The sequence below is a fragment of the Antedon mediterranea genome, chromosome 1, assembly GCF_964355755.1.
Source record: "Antedon mediterranea chromosome 1, ecAntMedi1.1, whole genome shotgun sequence".
Classification (NCBI taxonomy): Eukaryota; Metazoa; Echinodermata; class Crinoidea; order Comatulida; family Antedonidae; genus Antedon; species Antedon mediterranea.
The window spans coordinates 30,688,027-30,707,624 of record NC_092670.1 but is presented as its reverse complement, the minus strand read 5'-3'; the positions used below and the strand labels follow the sequence as shown (position 1 = coordinate 30,707,624).

The following is a 19,598-nucleotide window of genomic DNA, read 5'->3' as shown; positions in this document are numbered from 1 at the left end:
ACAAAACGAGTATAGTTTTTGATCTATTTTGCACATTTTGCATTTGAATCAGGAATGATTCATGATTATAATATAATTATAGATTTATTGAAAGTAATTTACTAAAGTAATTTACTAAAATGGCAGGACAATTTTGATAAATAGCAGTTTTTAAAGTCCTCACTCGCTGCTTTGATGTTACGCTAGGCCTAGACAGCCAAGCACCAACCAACACGTACCAGCGCTTCGCTCAAATTTACCGCAGTCATATTTTGGATGGCGCCCTCAATATTTCGTTGCCATGCGAAACAGATTTTTACTGCCTTACGAAAAACGAATACGTGTGCGTGACGTATCCGTTTTCGTTATCGTATTCGTAAGATTGCGAAACCTCTCTATTTTTACTGGCTTACGAAAACGAATAAGTGTGCGTGACGTATCCGTTTTCGTTATCGTATTCGTAAGATTGCGAAACCTCCCTATTGAATAACCAAACAATAAAAACAATTCAGGACATATTCATGGATTCTGTGATTTTTCTTTACTTAAAAAAAACTAATTTATTATTCCGAATTTAACTTTGATTGCTGCTCATGATATTCAAGAACGGATAATGATTTGACGACTAAGTGGAATATAATAATCTAAGACTAGCCTTGGTTAATCAACGATTGCAACCAAAATCACCTCTGCAATTATCCTACCACCGGCGTAATGCTTTCCTTAAATTGCTTTTTTTTTCACTTTTGTGTAATCACGATCAGTAGTTTTCAAAAACCAATAATAGACAATATATATATTACTTACTCATGTTTATTAATAATAAGCCTTTGATGATTTTCAACATACCCGTATACTACTTTATTATATTCTTGTTTACATTAAAATTAATGGGAATGACTTAATTATCTCTAATAACAAAACACCTCCTATTATTTACAAATACAACGTTACATTCCGAAATTGTGACCAGCAAAACTGTTTTAAAACTTGCCAAGAATTACCTAATTATATACTACAAATGTGTGTACAATATAATACAAACGCTCTCTTGTTATAGAGTAGAGCTGCAACTTGTCTCTAAATGACGAAATGACATTTTTAAAATAATTTTTATTAATAATGTCTAATGCAATTTTTATATGTTCTTAAATAAGAATTATTTCAGGAAAATCAAAATCAAATTTGTATTAAGTATATGACCTCACAACCTTATATAATATGTACATTCGTGTACTCCATACATAATGTGGACTAGACATTCAGCTGTAAGGTGCAATTTCAGACATGGTGTGGACTAGACATTTACCTGTAAAATACAACTCCAGAAATGGTGTGGACTAGACATTCAGCTGTACAATGCAGCTTCAGACATGATGTGGACTAAACGTTCAACGTGTTATGGATTAGACATTTAGCTATAAGATACAGCTCCAGACATGATGTGGACTAAACGTTCAACGTGTTATGGATTAGACATTTAGCTATAAGATACAGCTCCAGACATGATGTGGACTAAACGTTCAACGTGTTATGGATTAGACATTTAGCTATAAGATACAGCTCCAGACATGGACAAAATACAAGATAAGGAAATATAGGCGACATTTTAAGACCAAGTAAAATAATATTGGACTGGCGCCCTCTCTCGATATAGAATACATTTGAGGAAATTCGTGTTTTGATAACAACTGTATATAATATGTGACCCAAATACCTACTGATTGGTTCACTTTGATACTCAAAATAGAGTAGGTCATAAATATGTTACCCGTTATACAATTGTTGTCAATATTCATGGTAGCAGGGAGTTGTGGTGGTAATTTACCCGAGTAAACTCATTTTACACCTCTAAACTATTTCTTGAAAGTAATTAATCTAGTGACCTAATTGTTATCAAATGATAACTAATAAAAGAATAAAGAGACACGCCTATACGCGCAATTACCTATTTTGTTTATAGCATTATATGCAGTCACCTATTGTATTGCAAACGAACATGTCTCATAATATTAGCACTAAATAATTGCTAAATTGTTTTTATTATTAGAGTAGCATTAGTAAGACAATCTTATTATAAATTTAATCAAAAACCATTATCATAATTGCACCACTTATATAAATAAATATTTCGATAATTAACACCATATTTCTCTCTTTAAAAATACCTGGTGGTTAATTTACTATCGTACAGCTAGCAAATTAAGTAATTCCCGCCAATAAATAACCAGGTTAAATTATGTTCATCATATGCATGTAGGCTGCAGTTAACGAACCGCCAACAAACATAGCAGGAATAGCTGCAAACGATAGTAACAGCAGATTTCCCATTCCAGATAGTCCGTGGCCACTGCAGAAGAAAAAGAATAATATACTGTATTGTTTAATTTTATCTTCAATTTATATTTATAAATATCATATCATTTGGCCTGTTTATATAATACCAACAAAATAAGTACGTACACTTGTAGTTATTTTAATAATTAAATTAATTATTTAGTATAAAGCATTGCATACGATCAAAGTTTAAGAAAAGTGTAAAGACATACAGGTAGGCTATTTTTTTAAAGATAAAGATATTCTAGTAACGGATTATTAATTATTAAGTAGGCTACAATACATTAATACATTGGGAATTCGCAGTCATAGTACAGTGTGGTCCAGGCATACCTTGTGCAACCTCCTGCTAGTCTTGCGCCAAAAATCATGGTATATCCTCCAATAAAAGCATGGTGAAGAGAAACACCAGCAGTTGTTCCAAAGCTTCCCGCTAAAACTGACGACAATAGCGCTCCAACTACAGTTGTAGTGACGTATGTTGCCTGTTAAAAGAAACAATATATTTAAAGATGAACTCTCCTGGAAACAATCTATCTAAAGGTTATCATGTTTATACCGACTAATAATGAAGTAATGAAGTGCTCCTTAAGGTTTTAAAAGATAATTTTGAGTTCGTACATGTACTGTTTCAGTGCGTTCGAGAATCCCATTCTAATAAAATCTATCCGAACCCATTGATTCGTAATCGATACATATGTTTAATGTATTATTTAATCAATCATAACGATTTTACTGGTTGTAAATACTCCACTTTTGTTTAATATTTAACATACGTAGGCTACATAAACATTGGATTATAGGTATAGGTATACTGTTGTTTATCAACATATCTGTACTTCCCTTCTTAGTATAGGAAAAAAAATCTAAAAAGGCCTAGAAATCAAGTTAGGGGAGTGGAATAGATGCAGTCAATATAGCCAGATATCCTAGTTAAACCCTCTAGGCCCTGTTGACACTTAATGTTTTGCCTCGTATTGAAAATGGCCGCCAATTTTAAACAAAATATGCATAAAATCAGATCTAAATAAGATAGATGCACGAACTTGGCGTCAGACAAGGAATCCATTAGGCCTTTAAATATAATGGGCATGAAAACCGATCTAAATAAGATAGATGCACGAACTAAGGTCAAACAATTTAATTTTTGCTTGCATAACGTTAATATCCTTGATAACTAGGCCTTATGAATTTATTTACGAATTACGATTTTTAATAAACAATTGACAACGTTTCGTGTGAGCTGCGAACCAAAAATTCAGGGACAACCTTTGTTTTGATAAACACGCAATACATGCAAGCAACACGTTTTTATTTACGATTCGCTGATGATTCCTGTCCTAACACATTTATTTTTAAATAAAATGAAAATTTTAAAAGAAAATTCCCTTCGGCTATTGCACTATTTTCATAGAAAAATAACAAATACCGCCATTCTTGTTATATTTCTATTTTCAGCAAACCTCGTGCATATTGTGTTGATATTTTTATGATGGTCACAACTTTACTTTTGACTTTGTCTTCATAAGTTCAAGGTGGATAGGATAATTATTATCAATTACTTAGATAATTCCATTGAAAGTATTGTATAGTTGTCTACTATTGTTTGTGACACATATCGTGTTTGAATGTGTGTCGCTAGTGACAGCAAGGAACCGTGACAGTATTTACAGTCTGTTATATAAATATATAGTATTTGCCGATGGTGTATCTTCCGGGATTCCCTGTATAGATTTTGATATATTTTTAGAAAAGTAGACCTACAACTTAATAAACAGTCGTATAACGTGTAACAAAACACATAAAAATGTTAAATTTATGTTTAGTATCTAGGCCTAAGTGTAATAATGTTAAGTTATCCTATGTTAGAAGTCCCCAAACACCACAATGCATTTGCATTTTAACTAGGCCTACATATGCACAACAATGTATTTATGTTCCATATCTTAATAATGTGGATTATTAGTTTCGTTTTTAATATCATTATAATTTCATGGTGTATTTTAGTACTTGTAGCCTAAGTTGTATTGGCAGTGTTTTTGTTAATAAAAGGAAAATTAACAATGACCGTCTGCCTGCAAATTACATCCTACTATAAAAAGTGTACCAAAATCATATTACATAATAGCAAAATGTATGTATATATCACCTCGACAAAACACTAATGAAATGTGTTAGTTTTGCGAGATATGAACAAATACAAAAATAACTTACCATTCCCCAGTTTTTGAAGCCTGTTCTCATTCGATATAAATATGGTGAAATTTGTTTCAGCAGATCTCCAGGAAGAGTCCAGGAAGCCATTGTGCAGTAACTACTACTACCTCCAAGATTTTCACTAACAAACAGAACCATCGGTACTTGTAATGAACCGATTAAAGCTCCTACATAGAAAAACATTAAAGTGAATGAAAAATAATAGGCTTTAAAAGCATGGGTCTACCTTAGGTTAATACAGTTGATTATTAGTTAGTGACGAATGTAAGCTTGCCGTTAATGGTTGTGGATTCTGTGCTGGTACGCGGAAAGTGACTATGTCTGGGTACGTATGAGATAATATAATCTTAAATTGAGAATAATTTTTTTTTCTGTCTCTTTCTCTTTTTTGTCTTAGACTTTACTATTTAATTATTAGGCTTACCGTGAATTTACAATTTATCATTATTGGAAAGTCTACCTTTTATTGAAAATTTCAGTTAACGTACCTCAATCAGAAAGATAAATAGTGAACGTGGTACGAAAGCCTTTTTAAAAGCTGTTGGAATTAAACATAAGTAGGCCTAAATAACTATGTGCTAACGTATATCATTAACCCAATTCTCACCTGCGTAATATGGCGCCCATGCCCTAGAGGTAAATATGCCACTCTCTGACGTCACATCTGTCGAAACTTCTTGCGTCCAAGGTATAGCAAAGTCAAGAATGGCAATGAGAGGTATGAGAGCTAGCCCAAATGGCACCGCTAAGTTGAAATACCGTCTATTAGTTGCCCCATCAAATCTATATAAAACAAATATGAATATCACATTAGTAACCGCAATAACCTACCATGTTTATTGTTCTATACGAATATCAATCATCACAATTCGTAGACGACAAAGGCATTTTTAAATGTCTTATAATAATAATTATTAAACGTATTTTATTTTTTCCGTGATAAAACATCTGTACGAGCGAACGAGCAGACTACAGTACAGTGTGTACCAAAAATAGTACAAACAACGTATATTGGATATCTTTCATATTAATGTACTATCACATTATGTTTAATTGTTATCATTGTTTGCAACCCTATATTCATGATGTACTAGATACCACCATTAGTATCAATACAAAATGTATTACAATTCAATGTATGCAACAATGGGTAATGTGTAATCAACTTACGTTTTATGTTTTAATGGTTCTGTTGGTTTTGTCAAACTCGTAATGATTGGCTCACTGACACCATAGAGAAACGCACCAAACAGACAACCCATAAATGTTACCACTATAAATGAAAAAAAAAATATGTATACACGATTATTTACAGATGGAAAATAAAGATTTTCTTAAAAATGTTGAAAAATAAGAATTTGAATCCAAATAGATAAACATTTATGCATTTCGCACTAAATGCATTTATTGCAGTGTTGGCCGATTTATTTAAATGGGTCTTCAATGGTTCATTAATTTGTAAATCGAACAACATGGTACAAAACGACCATTTCGGAATCCATAAAGAATAAATACAAGGTCGGGGTTTGTTTATAAAATGGATTTGGGGACATTAAGGTGATACTAAAATAAAAACGACGCTCGAGAGATTATTGGCGATGTATTTAAAATAATTCATTCATTTAAAAAAACTGTAACAACGATGATAGAGAAGAGTGTGTAGATGATACGAACAAAAACCAGTAGGCCTAAAGGTTGGCAGAAAATAATTATACGGAAAGCTAAGACAGAGAAGGTTGGCAGACAACAATATTATTACATGGAAAATAGACAGACTGATAATAAATTAACGAAAAGCAATCAAATTTGGAATACACCAACATTCACAGACAGTTTAGAGGAGAAAATACTTGGTAGACAACACGGAAAGTGGAGAGATGCATAGCATGACAACATAGTGGGCCTAACTTACATAAAACGGACGGAAGTTTGGCAGAGTAACAAATGCATGTAATGTATAATAATTAGACGACAGTATAGTAAAGTGCTGAAGACGTTCATGCAATTATGTTTGGCATAGGCTTACAATACAAGAAACGGAAAACAAACAATATTGTCCAATTCCAAGGCGGAAACTGTTTGAGAGACAAAAAAAGGGGGGATTTAGACAATGAGAAGGTAGTGAAGTTTGGCAGGCAACACACAGCAATTGCAGAGAAAATGACTTACCTGATGAAGATATGCCAGCACCAACTTGAACAAGAACGCCAGCTGGGCACTGTAGAAGAAGTAAAGAAAGTTGTGTTTTAAGGTGGTAAAAATAGATAAAGTAAGCTACTTTACAAAGACCATAACAAATGCCTTCTTTTAACTGCACAAGTGAGGTCAGGCATCGGTAATACTTATTCAATTATGCATAATTACAAAATATAGTATAGTCTGAGCCACCGATTACTGTCATCTTAGGAGATTTTCAAATGACCATTTTGACAACCATGATAAAACAAACCACATTTTGTAGGTTTTTTTTTACTGGAAAATACACCTAAATCTTTCTATAAATTGAAATATCTAGTAAACATTTAGTACTTACTCCTCCAGCTATCATCATCCCAGAGCCGAGAAGGGCGCCACCAATAGCAGAGGACAGGTATCCTTTGAGTTGGAAACGTTCAATGAAGCTATTGCGAGCTAACTGAAATCTTTGAGACGTTGAAGGAAGGATTGACATAAGGGCTAAACAGAGCAAGCCAGACGACACTGCAGCTAGAAACATCTTCATCATCACGAACGAACGAAATTCGAATTGGTGTCTGATAACAGAAGGCTCAAATACTGTAAAATCAAACACAAATAAATATATTAGTAAGTTATGATAAATATTTAGCATTGTTTTATTTGCTTTACTTACTCATCTAATAAGACTATAACTCGTGTCTTCTGGTTGTATCTCAAACCGTGATGTAATTTGATGTAAACCGTCCGGCTAATGAGAATCGTTGAGTATAAAATATGAAGTGGATGATAGGCCTAAACCATGAGTATTATTAAAATAATGTTTATCATATCGCATTTGCCATAATAATTATTCAAGGTATTTGTTAATGCCATTCATAAGAGTAGCGAATACATCCATAATATTACTTATTACAACTTGTTTCAAATTCTGCAAAATTCCATTAATTACAAAATCAGAATATTGATGATTACCAAACTGCGTTATGTTATGTTATTTTCAATTCATTAGGAGTTTTTTTGATCCGCTTTAGGCCCTATTTACGCCCTAATCATTTCGAATAACAAGACGATGGTCGTTAAATTAACCCTGGGTAAAACAAGAGGCAATCGACTGCCAGTCGAGGGTCACGGTCGTCTTATACGACAAAACGTATAATATTATACTCAGCATGCAACTTTCTATAAATAAATTTATGATCCTATTTTAGGTAAAGCGACCTTGTTGGATTGGGTCTGCCTTGTCGACTGAAAAATCGAAGTAAATTTCAAGTGTTGTTCTCACATACCAGCGAAACACCGGCTTTAGTGGGGCATTCGTGCGAATGATAAGACGCCAAAGTACAAAAAAACATCTTTTTACGAAACCTTCAATATGACCGTTATTTATGATTTTGATAAATAAAAACCGTTTAGATATAGTGCAGAACGTGATTCAGATTTCAATGCATAACAATACGTGTTTTACAGCCTTTGTGTTTTAAATGAATTATACTCACACAGGTTATATGCATGAACAGTATAGCCTATACAATTATCGGCACGTGTGTGCACGTGGTCTGTGTATTTACACTTTTAACAGAATGTTGGGGGGAGGGTGGGGACAAATGCAGAATTAAATTAAAGGCACGGGGTGCCGTTCGAGACAAAATACAAAGGGAGGTGTAACTGGTGAATAATCTGAAAATATGTTTGACTGTTGATCCAATAAACTATTTCTGCTTGAAAAGATGAGGCCATAATATTATACCACTATGGTTTCATACGGATACATCTCTCAAATTACATAGGAAAGAAGAACATTAATTGTTTAATTTCCATTTAAAGTTTTATTCCAACTAAACTAAAATAATGATTTCATTTCCCCATGTGATGTGTAGGCCTACAGAAATTAAATTTATTATTTTACTATTTATTTTTTAGTTTAGTTAAAAAAAGTTGTGTCCGGTAAATAAATATTAGTTGCTTACAGAACACAACTTGTTTAAACAAAATTCCTTTAACCCATTCAGTTCACTTTCGTTTTTCTACTCGAATTAGTCACTGTTGTTCAGGGGTGATAACCGTTTCAGAGGGCGCTTCTTCGTCACATTATTAATATTAGGCTAATATCTAGACTAATTTTATTTTCGCATGACACACGATACATCAGTGGCGATATATTATTTCATAAATATCCTTGACAACATATTTGAGGTTAGCACGAGAGCGTTTTCTAACCTTGAAGTAGAAGAGAATCAGGCACCCTAAGTCATCTTGTCTTAAACCTAGTTAAAATATTTTTGGATTAAGGTGGTTATGTCCAATTATATTGACCCCCTGCTTTAAGATTCTTAATTATGTTTGATAAGAAATAATTAACTGCATTCACACAATTATTCATTTTGGTGGGAACATGAAGTGTCCTTGATAAATATAATACCGATACCACTGCATCAGAATAATTCAATGTATTATGATAATCACTAGTTCCTTATTATCATTATAGTTTTGTCTTTACTATGTATTGTTACAGTGTTAAATTAAGCATTGGTCTTCAAAATAGAACAACGAAGAAATGCAATTGAATTATAAAAATGCAAACTATTTTGCAAAAATATAGTTTGATAGCACCATTAAAACCTGTGATTATAATAATATGCAATTATTGTCATCACGTACTTAAGCGTGGTTCCCACTAGCGACGCAATACAAGGACGTAACGCAACGCAAGTGAATTGACCAATCACAAGCGATGGCTTATTCGCTTGTGATTGCTAACTGTCTATTACTTCGCTTGTCATTGGTTAAAACGCTTGCGTAGCGTTTACGTCCTTGCGTTACATTATAGTCGGAACCAAGCTTTACAGAAGATAATGATTGTGACAATAATAAGACACTACGACGTCGGTGGTGATGATGTGGACGATGATGATGGTGGTGATTGTAATGATGATGGTGATAATGATGGTGATGATGATGGCGATGATGATGTAATGATGATGATGATGGTGATGGTGATGATGATGATGATCATGATGGCGATGATGATGATGGTGATAATGATGGCGATGGTATGATGATGATGTTAATGATGATGATTATGATAGTGATGGCGATGATAAGGATGATGTGATGATGGCGATGATGATAATGGAGATGATAATAATGGTGATGATGATAATGGTGTTGATGATAATGGTGATGATGATGATGATGATGGTGATGATAATGGTGATGATGATGATGATGATGATGGTGATGATGGTAATGGTGATGATGATAATGGTGATGATGATGATAATGGAGATGATAATAATAGTGATGATGATAATGGTGATGATGATGATGATGATGGTGATGATGGTAATGGTGATGATGATAATGGTGATGATGATGATGATGATGGTGATGATGATGATGGTGATGATAATGGTGATGATGATGGTGGTGGTGATCAGGATGATGATGGCGATGATGATAATGGTGATGATGATGATGATGATGGTGATGATAATGGTCATGATGATGGCGAGGATAATGATGATGATTATGATGGCGACGACAAAGATGATGATTATGATGGCGACGACAAAGATGATGATTATGATGATGATGATGATGTAATGATGAAGATGGTGATGATGGTGAAGATGTGATGATGATGGTGATAATGATGGCGATGATGATGATGATGATAATGAATATGAAGGTAATGTTGATGATGACGATGATGATCATGATTATAGTTATGATAATGCTATTTGATGATGGTTTTTTTGTTGTTATTTATTCAATTTCTGCCATATACATAACAAAGAAGACAAAACAATTATAAAAGGAGGCACGGAAAGACCAAACAGGTGCTAAACACCTATGCTAGTTGGTCAACCCAGAACAGAGAAAAATAAATAAATTACGTTCTACAATAAAAGCATCGACAAGAAAGCGACCAACTACACACATTTTCAATATCAAAACTATTTAAAAAATAAATATTGAGATAATTAAGTAATTTGGTTTTAAAAGAACAAACAGAAATATTTAAGTTGCGGATTTCACTGGGTAAGTTATTCCGAATTCTGGTAACACGTGGGATATATGATTGAAAGAAGATTCAGTTCTGCAGCGACGAATATCAAAAAGAGTACCAACAGAAGAAGAGCTACGAGTAACACGTTGTGGATTACGAATATTAAATAAATTGTCAGTATTAATTATATTAGAATTGAAAATCTTAAAGAGAAAAACGATATCAGTAAAGTGACGCCTATAACATAATGGTAATAAATTGCATGTTTAAAGTCTACATTTGTAATCAGCTTCAAAATTATTTAAAATAAATTTAGTTGCTCTACGCTGAACTCCCTCAAGTTGTCTTATATAAGTGTTTCCAGGATATGTATTGTAGTATTATACGTTATTCAAAGAATAAACCCTGCATAAAAATTAAGCCTTCGTGTACGAGTTATTAATACAGTTTCGCTTTATTAATGGTGATGATAAAAGATGATGATGATATTTTCTGATGATGATGATAATTTTTGAAGAAGATAAGATGGTTGACAAAAATAGATGAAACACCGGTTCTCGTCAGATCACCGAAGTTAAGCAACGTTGGGCCTGGTTAGAGCTTGGATGGGAGGCCATCTGGGAATAGCGGGTGCTGTATATGCAGCTGGGGTCTCGTTAGGTATTTGAAATTAGTAGGCAGCCCCTTCATCTAGTATCTGCCTTAGACGTATTGGCTTATGCCTTTCCTCTGGTCAAGGTGGGCACTGGACGAGAGAAGCCCTTGATCGATGTTAGGACCAATCAAGATGCTTTAAACAGTCCTGGCTTTGGTTGTATCAAAGCTGTTAGTGGCGGTAATTATCGCTGTTGGTTTCGATTCAATAAAATAAATAAATAAATAGATTGGTGATATATCGACTATGATGGTAGTGATGATGATGATTGATGATGATCATCATGGTTACTGATGATGACGATGATTGATAATAACGATAACGATGATTATTGATGATGATGGTGATAATAGTAATGATCACAAATGAGATTATGATTGATGATAATAATTTTGTTGACGATGATAATGGTGTTGACGAATGACAATGATTTGTGATGATAATGATAAACGATGGGGATGATGTTATAACATCATCCCCATCGTTTATCATTGACGATAATGATCATAATAATGCAGGTAAACAGAGGGTAATAATGATACTAATAATTGTATATGCAATGATACAAATATAGCCACACTTGTTCCGATAATTGTTGCCGTTTCCGCCTCGACATACACCATTTATATTTCATAATTATGTAATTGGTACAGTACTGTTGCACAGGCATTTAAAACATGAAACAGGCCCAATCTAAGTCTAGTTATTGCAATTATCATAATGACGAATCAGATTTGTTTCTGTTCCTTTGTACAAACGTTTCTATTCGTCATATTTTTTCAGTCTTATTGTTTTGATCTCACGAGTACGTAATACTAAATAGTGGAAACATCGTATTGGTTTTAGGCAGTGTGAATGTTTCGTATTACTTATTGCACTTTAGTTATTTTGTTATATAAAATTCCGATTATAGTTAATTAAGTGTTAATTTGTAAAGCTTAAAGGGGATCTCCCAGCTTCAGATTACAGAAAGTATGTTAAGTCTTTATAGTGACGTCAGGTATTGTATTATTTCTATAATATCATGTTACAAAGTGTGTTTAACCTAGAACGTAATAATACAAGTCACCTATACATCGTATATAATATCAATGACCTTGTAAATGAACTAAACCCGGCCGCAAAACTATGTAAAAGAGCAGTGCCCTCAAGCATTCTGTAATAGCGTGTTCGTAACGCCTTCTTTGCTTTGCTCGTTATCAATCCACGCGTTCTTACGGATTTCGTTACGACAGTTCATTCAACGCTATTTGACTAGATTAACGTGCCGATTGTGATAATTTGCCTTTCATTCAGGCCATTGTTATACCCGAATAGATATTCAAGGTTGGAGGGGTTTGGAAAGCTGATGAGAATTGCACGTACATAACCAGGTCCACACAATCGAATTTAGTAACCCCTGGGAAAATATAATAAGTATTTTGTTTTTATTATGAAATGCGCGCCTTATTCGTCCTCATCTTACCGTGCATGAAAGCTGATGGAAATGGTAGGCTTTTTCATGTTTTATGTGTATTTGAATATCTTGAATTTACATAAATTGTAGCCCCTGGAAATTCAGTAAGTGCCACAAAAACACTCACCGATTATATTTCCATAATTATAATTATAAATGCTAATTAAATGAAGTTTGGAAACAAAGCAATTGCGATAGAAACGAATGTAAATTATTGATCGTATAAAAGCGAAATTAGATTAGGTTTGTGGTTACTATATATTATATTTTGTACAAATTATGACTCATTGGTTACATTAAATAATAGGTAATTGAGTCTGAATTGAATAAGTAGGTGCTAAGTATGTCAAAGCGTCCGGATTATAGAAATCCCAATAGATCAATGATAATGAAGCACTCTCGATTCAATCCAGTGTATTTATTTTGACATTTCAAAAATCAAAACTATTGACGAGGTTAAATTCGTTTATAATCGAACAAACTTATAGTTATAGGCCTAAATGAGTTCTTTCCTGGAAGTTGTTGTGGGGTGGGTATGTGAATGTAAAAAAAAAAGTAGGCCTTATATATTAATAATAATAGCATGCTATATAAACAAACTAAACATAAGGTTTCTTAATATCTCCTTCCATTCCAAATGATGTGCATTTCAACGCAAAATATAACAATTTTGCTGATTGCTGGGTAAAGTATAGGACCTATGTCCTCGTTTTCTAGTTGTTTACAATTATCGTAATACCTTACGAAGCGAACAGATAAGTTAATAAGTATTATTATTAGTCCTATGCTTATTTCGAATATGTCGAGTATGACTGTCTCTTCTGTCAATAATATAATTATACTGAATTCTTTGGATCTGTATTCTATTGATGGGGATTAAATTTTGTGTATTTTTCTCAGTGTTTTTGTTTGATTTTAAAGATTCTCTAATCACAGAGTAGGCGCGGGCGTTCCTCACTTAAGTAATCTTATATCGTACTGCTTATATAACTTTTGATTAAACTTGGCCTGTATTAGTTGTATTATCTATTGTAAGCCTTCCTTCAGACACATTGTCATTTAATTCAAAGAACAGGACAGACTAAAAGGAATTTCAGGCCAGAAAACTGTTTATACTAAACGATTTTATATCTTAATTATTTCAACTGTCTTTAACTTTACGATAAATCAGGCAAATGAATACTATTCCTGTGTTGTCTATCTGTTGTTTCATTTGTTATGAACACATTGAACTTAATTTTAGGCAAGAAAATATATACATGACAATTAAAAGCGAGCTAAGTTGTTGATACTGTGTTGTTGCTGAAGAGACACAGGCGTTTCAACTTAATCCTATAGTATTATCCCCTTTATCCAAATATTTAATTTGTTGTAAGTGTATGATGACAACAACGGTTGAAGGGGAGGGCAACAAAATAGTTTGTTATTTTGTATTTTACAGTATTTATTATTTATCTATTTTATTTTATTTAGAAAACCAAACCAAAATCAGTAGGCCAATAACATGATGGTTAACATTCAAACAGTAACGGATACATTACAATAAACATAAGAAACATTATATAAACTATTATTAACTATTATGATAAATATAGAACTGTATTCCTAAACTGATTCAATAAATATGAAAAAAAAATATTTAGACCATTGTCTAAAAGATAATTATATAATGTAGACCTATGTAATCTACAAAACAATCCCTTTTGACAGACATTCACCCTCCAACAATGAACATGGATGGGTTAGGTTCTTAATCTACGAGAAGTCAGGCCTATAGGCCTACACTGATAAAGAAACATGATATACACATTGACGACTATAGCAGTGTTCCAATATGGGGAGATACCCACTACAGAAATAGAATAGAGATGAATTTAATATTGTACTGGTATAAGCCTATGTCATAATAACAAGTTGTGTTAACTGTTGCACGCATTGTTTTTAATCTATGCTGGTCTCCATATACCATAATCAAATTGAAAAGCCAACGTCTTTAAAATATCACATTGTCTGTTTCATTTGCATTAATGTCGATAATGAATGATGGAGGCTTACGGATCTGTAGGGGAAAATTGGTTTTATTACCATTTGGCAATTAAAGAAATACGATATAGAAAAGTCGCTCCAGCACCTTCGTATTGGCTTTGACCAACAACACGGTCCTCCCCTGCATTAATACATAAAACGAAAGTTAGCTTATATTAATAAAACCATTGCATTATAAATAGATAATGCACATACATTTAGTACAATGTACACATAAGCTAACGCAACAATACATAACCTTTAATAACGGTGGCGCACAGTTTAGAATACAAAACAACGTGATTTAAAAATTATATATAGCATATTATTATTATTCCGATAATAGAATAAATACGGTATGCATTAATAATAAATGGCTATAGTGCCTATAAAAGTTTCTAACAAGGAATAATAATACGAACTGATAACATTAGTGTGTATACCGTATTGAATATGATTATTTGTTACAATAATGTGTGTCGGTAACAACCTCATTCAATGCACCCGGAAATATAACTTGGACAACATTATGTACAATATTTGTGTTTAATTTATCGTATTCTATAGGCCTACATATACAACAGGCCCACAATACGCAATACGTATCATAATTATTTAATAATATGATATGAAATGATAGTGATTATAATTTAATATTACTTACAACTGAACAGAGTGAAATAACAGTGCGAGATATTTAACATTTTAATTTGATATTATATAAATTACGAGAAACGCTTGTGCAGTTTCCAATTATTGATTTAAAAAAAACATTCGTGCAGTATGGCATCGAAGTAAAATAAAATCACTCGCAATTAGGCGTATGACGATACATGATTGCCGAGATAAGCGAGTAAATGTTGAGATTATGTGATTGATTGCAACAGTATCACGTGATATCGAGGTATGCAGGTGAACACATTGATCGGTATGTCCTTTGAAGTTCACCTTTAGCAGAATGAATCGTTATTTATGTGTATCAATGTTATATACAGCAGAACGTACAACATATATGTAATATTATCATAATAATTAAGATATGCAGATTTCTGAATAGTTTACAATAAGAACACGAACTACGGTACCTATATTAAGTGTGTAGTGGTATATAAATATATATTATATTATTTAAATAAATTAATATTATGAATATTATATAATTTGAAATTAAAGAAGATACATAACTATGAAACTAATACATATACACACGTAATCTCCAAATATCAAATTAAATTTAATTATAAAAAAAACTCTATTTGAAATAATGTTTAAGAGTGCAAATAAGTAACGTGCATATTTGAATATGTAACCATTTAAAATCCATAATAATGTAAAATAGGCATACATACAAATACTTCATGATGTGTCAACAAAGCAATTGCTGCATCGAATTAATACATTATTTTGTAAGTACTGTTGTTTTTATGACTTTCCTTTGGTATATAAAATAAATATAAAAAATCAAAAGTATGCACTGACTTACCTCTTCCCTTTTCCATGGCAAGTCCATCCAAAATGCCCGCTATCGCGCATATCAACAACTTTACAATAGAACTAATGTCAAACTCTGTTTCATCTTTCTGCGGCAAAGCCTCAACAACTCCATGATTATCATTTGTTTTTTCAGAAAAAAGCTCATCCAACTCTTCAACCTCTTTTGTAACGTTTGCATTTGCGTCGTGAACGGGTCGTCCCTTTCGAGCTTCGATCAGTGTTGATTCCGGTGGCATATTGGCGTGAAACACAAGTTGACAATTCAGTCAGACAATCAGGCTAAGCAGCTGCTGAGTCCGGGTAGCGATGTGTTCTAAGTTCTGTAAAAATCAAAACTGCAAAGCAGTCGCAATGAATGCATCTATTTAAAGCTACACTGGGTACGAGAAAACTTGTAGCGTTGATCTTTAATTAGACACAATTTTTTGTAGAGTTTACCTGGCTTTTTACAGACATGCGCACACGATATACGTCGGCACGTTCACCTCTACATATGTTGAAGAAGGCACCATTTATCGCTTCTGACCTTGTCCCGTCTCGAACTTTTGCTTTCTTCTCTCTTAGCACCTATATATTTACAAAACGTATTGTTAACAGAATTCAGCGTTACAAATTCTAGTTTTGCCAGAGCCGTGAAAACTCTAGTGGTAACAGAACCTCCTTATCGGAATTGCTCATTATGAAAACCGCCAATCGGATTGCTGTTCACGGTGATGTGACTTGATAGGCCACGCCCTCTCTGTTGTAAACGTGCGCCACGTGTGGAAGTGTGCTACGTGCGCGTGTTGCTACTCTCATTGTATTGCCAAGGTCTAGCATTCCCCTAGAGTGTGTGCGTTTAATCCGCACATAGTATCTTTATCCTGTCAAAATAGACTACATGACCTTCGTCTACAACAAGTATGTAAATTCGTAAATCATGATTTTCAACATGTTAGAACTTATTTTGATTCATGTAAGTAAAACCATATATCAAAATCACTAATCGGTAATTAGAAATGTCAATCAAATAACATAATATTACTTATTCTTCTTTAAACGGTGTTACTTTAGGCCATATAATTCTATACACTATAACGATGTTCCGCCTATGTTTTAGTGATTATCAACAAGCTTTAAATATACAATTTGCAATACCTCAAATATTAAATCAAATACGATAAATATAATGTATATCAATACAGGTACTACATGAAATTGAATATTACATGTACAATACAGCATTTAAATGCAAGCCAATACCCTGGATGAAAATGTATTTTATTTTCGTGTTTACTTAATGTTCGCAACGTGACTTAAATTCCTGCAAAAATAAAAGGCATTACAAACTGATTGTGGAAATCAATATATGTCAAATTATATCTAGATTTATTGTAAATTCAATTTGAGATGTATTGATATCCCGCATCATTGCGTCCCGCAAATTGCAGCTAACATGTAATTGGTTAACTTATAAGTATTTTAAACCACCGTCGTATACGTATCTGTCAGACACACTCGTGTTCTGCGATTGAAATCCAGTTAATCTAATCCGATTGAAAATATTAATCAATGTTTGTGAATTATTTCAAATAAACAGACTGATTTAATATTGCATGTAATAACTATCTTAGTATAACGTTCGTGCGCGTATACACTTTGATTGAACCGTATTATATAGTCTTCAAGGGCGAAATATTCTATATTATAACGCACAGTTGGATAACCACACTATAATATCATTATAAAATATCTATATCGTTATGTAATTAATCGTTATCACCTCCATGGTAATTAAAATGAATTACGTATACTAAAATAAACCTAATACTTTGTACTGTTTTTATGTCTTATTTTTTACTATAATTAAAATTTGGTGAAATAAATGATATTATTTTATGATATGAAAATAGCTAGACCTAAAAATATCGTGTTCTTTTGAATTGTTGACATAATTCACAGTAGCCTAGGTGGTATAAAACAAACTTGATGTTCAACGAAATTCGGTGAAAGATTACATATTTTCACTCGGCGTGAAAATATAGCCTTTCAACTTTCATCTCATGAAATTATTTTCCCTATTATTTGATTAATATTATGCTTTGATTTTAATTTAATACATTTTGTTATCTGATGGCATTGCTAGTGTCAAATACTGTATGTATGTGACTGCTATATCTTTTCAAGGGTTTCGGTACGATGATAATACCTTACAGTCTACCGTACCTAGAATCTCAACATCTCCCAGTCCACTGCTGGCTAACAATATTGCAGCCTATGTGTAATGAATAACAATTCAATATCGTATCTTCTTCTATAGATACAAATATAAAATTATATAATATAAAATTGTCGCGGACGTACAAAAAAAAATATAAGCAATTCGGCGCGCGTGTCAAAGGTCGTTTATCCGTAGGCCTTCGTGGAGTCAGCGACAATTATGTAAACAATCCGTGATATAGGTTTTACATAAAATGAACCATTAAAACACGTTTGTTTATTATTATTTTTTATTATTATTAATTTACTACGATGCGGCAGCTGTAATTATATAAGGTCATTAACTCAGATCCCCAAAGGAAACATCCGTCTTCATTATTTATACCATCCCCTTCCACATCATTGTGGTATTCATAAACAAACAAACATGCCCCAACATCCGATGGTTAATCAGCCCTGAAAGGGCAACAACCACAAGACTGACTGAACGGTCACTGTTTAACAGTCCAAAAGTGCCTGATGTACCTTTTATACCCAGGTAACTCGACGGACGTGTACGAAATCCGAAAAAACAACAGTCTTTTTGCGCACGCTAAATAATAATTATGAATATGTGTGGAATGACTTTTTGACTCAATATACGCAAGTCACGTAATCGTAAACAAAGTGTCGCTAACTTCAGTCGCAATGTGTCACCCATAGTCTGTTGAGTGTCATCATATGTAATCGATAGATTTTAAAACAAAATGTACGTAAGTTTTAGGCGTAATGTTTACAAAATATCAAATTATAGATTATCTTACATCTATCCCCTCGCTTTATCGAAGTTAGCCATTTTTTAGACAAAAAACACAACTTTTAAAAAAGGTCACATTAAACTATTAGCACTATACCCTCTACCCTCAGACAGTACCATGTCCGGCCTACATTTCAACGAATTTTACTTAATCTTCGACGTCGTTCTGCGGTTATACTAAGTAAACAATCGAGAGTAGTAATTTAGCAGTTCTGTCGAATTTTATGCAAAATCATTGACAATGTATAGATAC

The 19,598-nt window shown here is 33.0% G+C and overlaps 1 protein-coding gene across 1 annotated transcript; it reads right to left on the bottom strand.

Moving 5' to 3' along the window:
* Positions 1 to 530: 530 nt before the first annotated feature.
* LOC140063653 (thiosulfate transporter TsuA-like) lies at positions 531 to 16,971 on the bottom strand. Its single transcript, XM_072110089.1, has 8 exons — positions 16,340 to 16,971; positions 7,067 to 7,308; positions 6,703 to 6,751; positions 5,704 to 5,806; positions 5,141 to 5,316; positions 4,531 to 4,700; positions 2,650 to 2,801; positions 531 to 2,329 (listed from the first exon to the last, which is right to left on the bottom strand). The coding sequence occupies exons 1-8, from the start codon at positions 16,584 to 16,586 to the stop codon at positions 2,212 to 2,214; spliced, it is 1,257 nt and encodes a 418-aa protein (XP_071966190.1). The 5' UTR covers positions 16,587 to 16,971; the 3' UTR covers positions 531 to 2,211.
* Positions 16,972 to 19,598: the final 2,627 nt, after the last annotated feature.